The 9,205-nt window shown below is 54.9% G+C and overlaps 1 protein-coding gene across 1 annotated transcript in view; it reads left to right on the forward strand.

Moving 5' to 3' along the window:
* GRM4 (glutamate metabotropic receptor 4) overlaps positions 1–1,956 on the forward strand; it is a 28,476-nt gene extending 26,520 nt beyond the window's left edge. The window contains exon 11 of the mRNA XM_014310312.2: positions 1,135–1,956. Within this exon, the coding sequence (XP_014165787.1) occupies positions 1,135–1,184 (50 nt within the window). The 3' untranslated portion in view covers positions 1,185–1,956. The remainder of the gene's footprint in view (positions 1–1,134) is intronic.
* The last annotated feature ends 7,249 nt before the right edge of the window (positions 1,957–9,205 follow it).

The raw sequence follows: 9,205 nt of genomic DNA on the forward strand, positions 1-9,205 counted from the left end.
CAGCGAGCAGGGCTGGCAGCTCCCGTGGTGCCCAGGAGGGAATAAGGATGGCAGTGCTGGGGGTGGGAGGCGCAGGGGACGTCAGCGCAGCACCGAGGGGACATTTTTCACTCTGTCACTGCCGGGTCACGTACCCTTAAATAAACAACAGAATAAATAATTCACAGGGCTTTGATACGGGCAGATCAGCTACGAGAACATCGCAGCTAACAAATAGCTCTGTCAGCTCCAATTCCTTCTGCTCTATCTAATTGTTATCTGGGAACACCAGTTGGAGACCTGCAGCAAGGTTCCACTGCCAGCCAGGCACCGTGAGCTGCTGCTGTCCCCTCCCTTTGGGGACACCTGTGTGCTGCTCAGAGTGTCCCAGGCTGTGCCATCTGTGCCAGCACCTGCCCGTGCCCTTGGCTGGAGGGTGTCCCTGTGCCTGCTGATCCCGTGGTACCTGGGGACATCAGCAGAGTGTTGTCCCCACCGAGGGCGGTGGCACAGCTCTGCAGGGATTGGGGGGGTTCATTGCTCTGTGGCTTTTACTGTGCCCCCAGTGCCACCCTGGGACGTGTGGTGGCTTTGGAGCCATCGCTGCCTCCTCTCCTGGTGTGTCAGAGGGCTGGGGAAGCTGGGGTGGCAGCAGGGTTGTGTCCCTGTGGCACCCTCTGCATGAGGGGACAGCCAGGATGGTGGATTTTGTGGCCTGCTGCTCCACTCCCAGCTGCAGTGGTGACCAGGGGTGTGGGACACCCATCTGGGACCCCAGAACGCCCTGGGACCCCATGATTTGTGCCAGGCAGGGCTGGCTGGGACACGCTGAGCTTTGGCAAGGTGCAGCACCTCTGGGTCTGTCTGTAGGAGGTGGCTGAGGGGAGGGCATGGGAGCCTGAGACCACATTCCCACAGCTCACAGCGCATCCCGGGGGCTCTCCTTGGGGTGAAGTGTCCTTCAGGAGCACCCACAGCTGCCGTGGGGCTCGGGGAAGGACCCCAAGTGCCAGCACTGCCCAGACCCCTGAGCAAACCCTGTCCCATCCCTGCTGGCACCTCCCGGCACCATGGCCGGGTCAGGGGGTGGGACAGGAGCCAGGAGGGGAAGGTGGCTCTGCCGATGACCCACGTGAGCTCTGTGTCTCCTTGCAGCACTGGCCACCAAGCAGACCTACGTCAGCTACAGCAACCACGCCATTTAGCTCCAGGAGCAGCGAGCAGGAGGGAGCGGGTTCCTGGCAGGGACAGCACCGCAGCACAGGCAGGTGGCAGCCAGGGGACAGCCCCAGGGCAGAATCCCGGGGGAAAACGCCATCAACAGCAGCAAAAAAAAAATCCATAAAGAAACACTAAAACTCTTCCAGCGCCCACGGTGGCGATGCATGGCTCCCACAGAGGGGGGACGGAGCACGGGCAAGAGGGCACGGACTTCAGCAAGTCTTTGGGTTTTGTTTTTTCCTGTATTTTGGCAAAAAAGAGGGAAAAAAAAAAAATAAGAGCCCCAACATTTTCCCGTTTCTGGAATTTGTGAGATTGTTTGTGGTTGTGCAGAACCTTCTGTTTTCTCTTTTTATTTTTTTTTTAATCTTCCATTTTCTTTCGTTCCTGTCTTCCTCCGTCCCTCTTCACTCTCTACCCCATATCCTACCAAATTCTATATGTTGCAAAAAGGAAAAATAAATAAAAATACTTAAAATTTACATTAAGAAAAAAAAAAACAGACAGCAAAATAAAATAAAATAAAACCTAGACTGTGTTCAAAGTGCTGATTTCTATAGGTGGTTCCTTAATGTATGTGATGACCATATGGATTGAAATATGTCTGCTTTATGTACTGACCAGTCAAAAAACAAAAACACACAAAAAAACTAAAGTTCAGTGCCTGGATGTTTATGAATTATTCGATGACTGTGTAGAGCATGATCATTTTTATACGAGGAGATTTCTAATAAAAGACCCTGGTTTTGCACTCGGCGTTTGCTGTCTCTTGGTGACTTGGTTTCAGGAGGTGCCAGGGAAGGCTTTGGGTGGCCAAACCCTCTGGGAGAGCTCAGGGCTTGGTGTCCTTCCTCTGCAGGGATCCCTGGAGACTCCAGGATGAATTAAATATATTAATACAGCTGCAAACTGTGGGAGAGGGGATGGGACAGGGACAGGGGAGCTTGGCACATCCCTGGGGTGGAAAGGGCTGATTCCTCCTTGTTTTCTCTTCCTGGGCTCTGAGAATGGAGCAGAGGGGAGGAGATTTCCCAGGGAGATTTCCCAATTTTCTTCCTGCACCTTCAGGCTGCCAGGGAAGATCTGCAGTCCCCCTGCCTGGAGGGAGTTGATTAAAAAGTGTGCAGGTGTGGCACCTGGGGACACGGTGGCATTGCTGGGTTAAGGGGTGGACTGGAGGATCTCAGAGGGCTTTTCCAACCTAAAGGATCCTGGCTTAACAAGGACCAACAAAAGCAGCTCTGCCTAGTGGGGAGGGCTCCTCTTGCAGGCTCCAGGCTGTCCTTGGGATGGCACAGCCGTGTGTGAGGGGTGTGGCTGTTCCCAGAGCCTGGGCTGTGCCTTTTTGGGGCAGTTTGGTGCCTTGGCTGCTGCTCTTACTGCCCCTGGCTGGGGCATTCCAAGTGTTTCCCTCTTGGATTGGGGCTGGCTGTGCTTCTTGGCTGCTGGGTCCAGAGCTGTCTCTTTTTTGGGAAATGGGGAAAGGAGGCAGAGGGGTGCTGGGTGCCTCCAGCTTCTGAACAAGCTTTGTTTCAATAAAAAGCCCAATAAATGCTGGAGCTGGCCTGGGATGGGGTGCTGGGATGTCTCCCTGTCCCTTTGTGCCTGTTCCCCCAGCCCCAAAGTGCTGCTGTTTCCCCCTCTCTGAGCCTGTGTGATGTCAGCCCTGTGTTTTGCACATTGCTAGAGCTGTTTGTGTGTTAATCCCAGCTCTGCTCTCCCCCTGGGCTGTGTGGGGGGCACCTGGGTGCCCTGAGCCCCACGGGAGCCTCAGCCAGGAATTGGTGCCAGAGGGAAATGCACAGAGGACAGAGCCTGGCTTGAAGGCAGGAGTTTAAAAAAGGAGGAAAAAAAAAAGCAGCGTAATGAAAAGCTGGAAACTTTGATAAGATCATACTTGTCAAAAGAGCTTCTCAGGAGGAAAAACTGCTCCGCTCCCAGCGCATCCATCACTGTCGGATGGGATGCGAGGCCCTGCCTGGTTCAGAGGGCTCTGAGGAAACCCGAGCTGATGGCTCTGCCGCAGCTTCTGGCTCAGGATTCTGCTCTCATGCTGTCACGAGCAGCTCTCACCCTGAGTTCTGCCTGATAACGAGTGGAAAGGCTGATTCTGACTTAATTCCAGCCTCCACCTGCCTCCCCTCGCCGTGCCTGTGAGGGGGTGTTCCAAACCCTGCAGAAATGTCCCGTTTTTGTCACCCCAAACCTGAGCTGTCCCTCCCAGCCCATTCCAGCGACCTCCCAACACAACTGGTTGGTTTTATCCAGCACCTCATGCGCTGTTTAATTCTAAGCACCTCTTTGATGATGGGAGCTAATTAAAAGGGGGCAGCCTGTGAGCCATTGAGGTGGATGGGGATCCAGCCGGGCTCTGCTCTGGATGCTGCAGGAGGGGCCTGTGAGGATCCAGATTCTGCTTTGCTTCATACATCTGGGGAGAAGGGCAGAGTGGATACTGATTCCTGGATATCAGATTCCTAGTTTTGGGGTATTTTGGGTATTTTTTTTTTTTGATGAGGTATCTGGAAATTGTTGCCATCGTTTCTCCTCCTCGCCTCCCTCAGAGCTTTAAAAGCCCTTGTCTGATTTTCCTCTTATTTCTGTGAAGGGCTGTTGAATTTAAACAACGATAATTGCCTGAGTTCCCTGAGTGCTTGACCTGCAGATTTTTCACTTTTTCTGGGACTTTGAGGAGTGGTGAGGAAAAAAACCTGGGCTGGTGCCAGCTCCCTCCATGCCCTGCCTGTATCTTCCTCTCTCCTGGAACTTTCTGTTGCCCTTGGCTGCTGCTCCCGATGGCCAGCTCTTCTCCTGAGCTCCCTTCTCCAGGGACAAACAGGAGCTTTCGGGGTCCCAGGGCACAGCTGGGGGCTGGAGTGGGAGCTGTGCCCCCGCCTGGAGCAGCAGCAGCCTGGAACCAGTCATTAACTCTCTTCTGTGAGAGGCAAATTACAGACTTCGGTGGCATAATTAGGCCAACTCGATGGGAAATGGAAAAACAAGATAATTTCCCTGTGAATTTTCCAGCCTGCCTGCCACCTCGTGCCTCCCTTCCCGTGTCTTGGGGAAAATCAGCCCCTCTGGGCTTGGAGATCTCCTGCTCCTCCAGGGGGAGGAAATCTGGGGGAAGAGGATGGGAAGGGAAGGGCTGGAGCGGAGCTTGGCTTGGACAGGACAGGAAGGCAGGGCTCCATTCAGCTCCTCTCCCACCAGGAGAGCCCCAAGGACCCATTTTCACCCATTTTCAACCCAGGAGAGCAGAGTGGTGCTCAGAGCAAGGTGGGACTCGGGGTCAGAGCAGAGGTGGCTGCTGTGGTTCCATCCACGGTGCAGGAGCAGCTCTGGGAACAAACTGGAGCTCGTTTCTCTGCTCCAGAGCATTGGAGGAGCTGCGATGAGCCCCTCAGTGCTGCAGTGGGTGCCCTGGAGGGAGGTGGCAGCACCCTGGGGAAGGTCCAGCAGCAGTGGAGCCTTTGGAGCTCCCTTTGGAGCAATCCCTGTGGCTGGAGCCACGGATGGAGGCACGAGTTGTGTATCTGAGGGTTTCTCCCCAGCCCCAATGTTCTCTTGTAGGGCCCAGTGAGTCAATGGTGGTCTGTGTTGAAATCTCACTTCAGTGGTGAAAGCTGCAATTAGCATTTAATGAAGCTTCTTGCTTTTATTTTTAGGTAACCTCCGATTCCCTGACTGTGTAATTTAGTCCTCCATTGCTTGGAGATAATTAAAGTATGTCACTATAATTTGCTTTTTTTAAAAGCCTGTAATTATGTTTTTATTGAGAATAAAAAAAGAGGGGGGGGGGGGGGGGAAACGAAAACAATGTTAGGGGAGGAGAGAGCTTTGGATGGGCAAGGGGACTTCTTCCAGCTTGATGGGTTTGGAACTTGTTCCAGGGTGCTGGGTAGGCTGGGGACAGAGAAAAGCTCCTGGTTTGAGTGGGAAATAGTGAAGTGAGGTGCTTGAAGTGGAGGGCTGAGAGCTCTGGGGCTCCAGCTTGGTGGATTTGGAGCTCGTTCCAGGGTGCTGGGTAGGCTGGGGACAGAGGAAAAGCTCCTGGTTTGAGTCAGGTGAGGTGTTTGAAGTGCAGGGCTGAGGCCTGTGAGGTTCCTCAAGCCCTGAGCGTGGTGGGGGCTGCAGGAAGGACCAGCTGGGCTTCCTCTGCTGCCTGGCTGCTGCTCCTTGGCATCCCTCACCTGCCCCCCAAGCGCTCAGCTCTGCTGGCTGAGCCTGGGGCAGCACATCCGAGGTCTCATCCCTGCCCTCCCATTTCCCAAAATTGCCCTTCCCAGCCCAGCGAACATCTGGAGCACTCAGGGCTCCATCCAGCTGCAGCATCTCTGCCCTCCCTGCTCAGCCACGAATTAACAGCCAGGAATTAAATATCTCTTCCCAGGCCTGACAGCGCTGCGCAGCCCTCGGGGGATGCTCGGGCTCTATTTGCATCTCCAAACGCTGCTCTGGATGTCAAACAGCCGCTGTCCCTCCATCCCCATGTGGCTGTGTGACGCCGAATGTGCCAGCCCGATGTCCTGCCTGGCTGGTGGCTCCGGGCCAGGCGATGCTCCTGGGCAGCCCAGTGAAACCAGTGGAACCAGTGCCTGCGAACTGGGCTGGCAGGGGAGCGCAGCCGCGGCCGCAGGAGCCGCTCACCTGCAATTCACAGCCTGGAAATTGGCTGTCGGGGGGAAGTTGCATAACGAATAAATTCGAGATAATTGATTGGCCTGTGGCCAGTTCACAGCCGGGGAGAGCTGGAATGAGTTGGATTGTTGGCTTTTTCTCTAAGTTAGTCTCACTCGAAAATGCGAGCGCTAAGAGGTTACATTTAGTTTGGAATATATTTAATTCATTAAAATGTTGATCTCTGCTGCAGAGTTCAGATCTGATTCCAGGCTTTATTCCTTATCTAAATGCAAAGGTTTCTTGCCAGAAATACAAAGCAGAAAAGAAATCTCGGTGCTTAGGAAAAGTGACATGATGGAAGGAGCCGGGGCTGGACTGCGCCGCACTGCGGGGAACCCGCTGGGACCTGAGCTGCCACCCTCACCTGGGCAGCCCTGCTTTCCTCTTCCCCACACTGGGGTGCAGCGTTTGGGGTCCCATCCTGCAGTGTCCCCACACCCCGGGGTGCTGCAGGTGTCACCCCGAGCTCGCTGCAGCCAATTCCCCCTCAGGGCTCTGGGATGCTGCGGGATTTGCTGCAGTCCCCTGCAAAACTTCCCTCGGGAGCTGCCGCCGCCTCCTCACCGAGCTGAGGCCAAAGTGACTCAGGAAAGTTTTGGATGGAGCAGTTCCAGGCCAGGGATTTCTGCTCAAGTGCATCCTCAGCCCCCAGATCCCTGCTCCCCTCTCGGATGCCTGAGCTGGTGGCACTGGGAGAGGCCTCAGCCCCCTGCCACGCTCGTAGCTCGTTTGTCCCCATCCTTGGTGTGCAGAAATGTCCCTCCCCAGCCCGCTGTCACCGCACCTTCATCTCAGAGCCTTTGTGATCTGCAGGGGATGACAAAGGGAAGGAACAGCACTTTAAACCCCCCGAAAATCCACGCACCATCACCAGCTTTTGTACCGGTTGCTATGGGAACCCCATACGTGCACCGGAAACGCTGGAGTATGCAAATGAGCTTCTTAATTAGTTCTCCTCAGCCTTTCATGCTCGCGGTGCAGCAATTTGATCATTAGATGAACATGCCACTTCATTATCGGCAGCTTAACCAAACACGAGCTGCGGTGACCTTTGGGGAGGGCAGGGTGCCTTGGGAGCCTCCTGAGGACAGGGATGGAGGGGTCCAGCAGCCACACGGATCTGGGAACCTTCTCCAGCAGCTTCCAGAGCGGTGGGAGCTGCGGATGTGGGTCCTGCTGCCTCTGGAGAGGAGCAGGGTGGCGTGGGCTGTGTCTCCAGACAGGGAGCTGGGAAATGCCGCTTGGCTGGAGCTGCAGGACTGAGCTCCTGGAGAGGACTGAGAGGAGGCACAGCTGGCAAAGCCAACCCTGAGCATCCCCCCGAGCCGGTGTCAGTGTCACCCCGCTCTGCTGGCCTTGGGGACAGGCGCTGCCCCCAGCCCCGCGTGCTGGAGGATGCCAGCCGGCTGCACGCGTGAGCTCACGCTGTAAATGCTATGAGTTTTTCACCAAACAAGCTTCATTAATCGTCTAATAACCGGATTAATTAAGGACACCGAAAGTAAACAGCAAGAATGTAATTTGCCTCTGATTGCCGTGTAATTGCGGGAGTACGGTCCTATTTGCATATGCAGAAAGTGTTGTTGACAGTGGTGCTGGGACCGGGACAACAATGGATGGAGGGCAAACGTGTCCTTGGGGCGGCCAGATCCCCTCAGCCGTGCTCTTCCTTGCCTTTGGTGCTGCCTGCATGTCTTCTGCTCTGTGGTTCTCTGCCTTCTTCCCAATTAACCAGCCCTCCTGCTATTTGTGGAGCTTTCCGAGCTATTTGCTTAGGCAAACATTGGTGCTCCGAATAGACCTGCAGATCCGTTTGGGAGCGCTCCTGTGTCCTGGGAGAGAGCAGGAATAGCTGGGGAGGAGTCCCTCTCTGCCTGTCCTGGCTGGGGTTAGGGCCACTTCTCCCTCTGACCCTGGGGGGATTTGGGTTGTGCTTGCAAGAACTCGCCCTTGGCAAAGCCCAGAGAGCTTCGGGTGCCCCAGAGGAGCTGGAGGGGAATCAGGACACGCAGAGAGGGAGGCAGAGGCTGTGTGGATTTGGGGCAGAGCCAAGGACTGAATTCCAGCGCAGAGTCCCACACCGTCCTGCGTCTCTCCTGTCCTCCACCCCTTGTCAGCTGGTTTATTTCCCAGGGAACGGGGATCTCTGCATGGTGACTAATCTTCCAACTCTCTGCCTCCTGCTAGCCCAGGGTGAGTTCTCCTCTTGCTGCTGACCTTGTCAGCACCAGCTGTACCCACACGGCGCTCCGCCAAGGTGACAACAGCACTCCCTCCAAGCACACGTGCCTGCGCCCACAGGGGAGAATTCTGAGCTCTAATTCCATCTTGGAGAGCCCCAGGCTTGTGTTTTTCTCTCTCTCCCTGACAGCCAAGACTTGGATTAAACCCACAATGAGGAGAGATGTGACCTTTCGGGAGCAGCTCGGGGTGTCTGTGGCAGGCAGGATTTTGAAGTGAATCCATTTGTTTTCTTGGTGGTAGTGATGAGTTCTGTAGGCTCCAGTTCTTCTCCACGTGCAGATGGACTTGGATTAAACCATTGTGCTCTGTTGGCTCCAGACAGGCACCTGCTGTTCACTTGTGTGTCTCTGTGCTCAGGCAGGCTAACAAACGGCGAGGACAATCCTTGGAGCTGTTTTGGAGCAGAGCTGGCAGGCAGGATGGACGGGGGCCTGTTTGCCAGCAGAACGCTGATGACAAATCTCTGTGAAGAAAAACAGGGGCTTGGGACCCCCCTGCCTGCCTGTGGGCATCCTTCCCATCAGCTTTTTTTTTGTTTCCTTGCGATGCCTGAACGTTTTGGGCCGGTTTCCCACGGCTTGAAGTGCCGTACCTGTCCCCACCAGCTGCCAACCCTCATTCATCACAGGCAGCGTTTTGTTTTCCTCTTCTGGAAACTTGAAACGTTCAGAAAGGAAATCAAGTTTTCCCTTGGAAATCCGGGTGGGAGAGGGGTGGAAGGCAGGTAGCCTCCTGTTTATTTTGCAGCGCCTTTCTGTAAGCTGCTATAAACAACCTGTCAGCGTTCCTGCAGTGAGGCTGCTGAACAGGCTCCCCTGGAGCTGGGCTTGGTTCCTTGCCATGCGAGGTCTCGTTAGAGGTGCTGTTTGCTGCTGCTTAGCCATGGACTCCCTTGGAGCTTGAAGAGCAAAGACAGGGAAACAGCAACGATTATGATGAGGGTTTATTTGGAGCTCCTGAACGCTCCGTTTCCCGCGGTGAACAACATCCTCCAGCGGCTGGAGGCTGGGCCCCACCGGTGCACCGGTGCTTCACGGTGGATTTTTTTTCTGAGATAAACAAGGGAAGCAATCAGCCC

The sequence above is a fragment of the Geospiza fortis genome, unplaced genomic scaffold, assembly GCF_000277835.1.
Source record: "Geospiza fortis unplaced genomic scaffold, GeoFor_1.0 scaffold14, whole genome shotgun sequence".
Lineage (NCBI taxonomy): Eukaryota > Metazoa > Chordata > Aves > Passeriformes > Thraupidae > Geospiza > Geospiza fortis.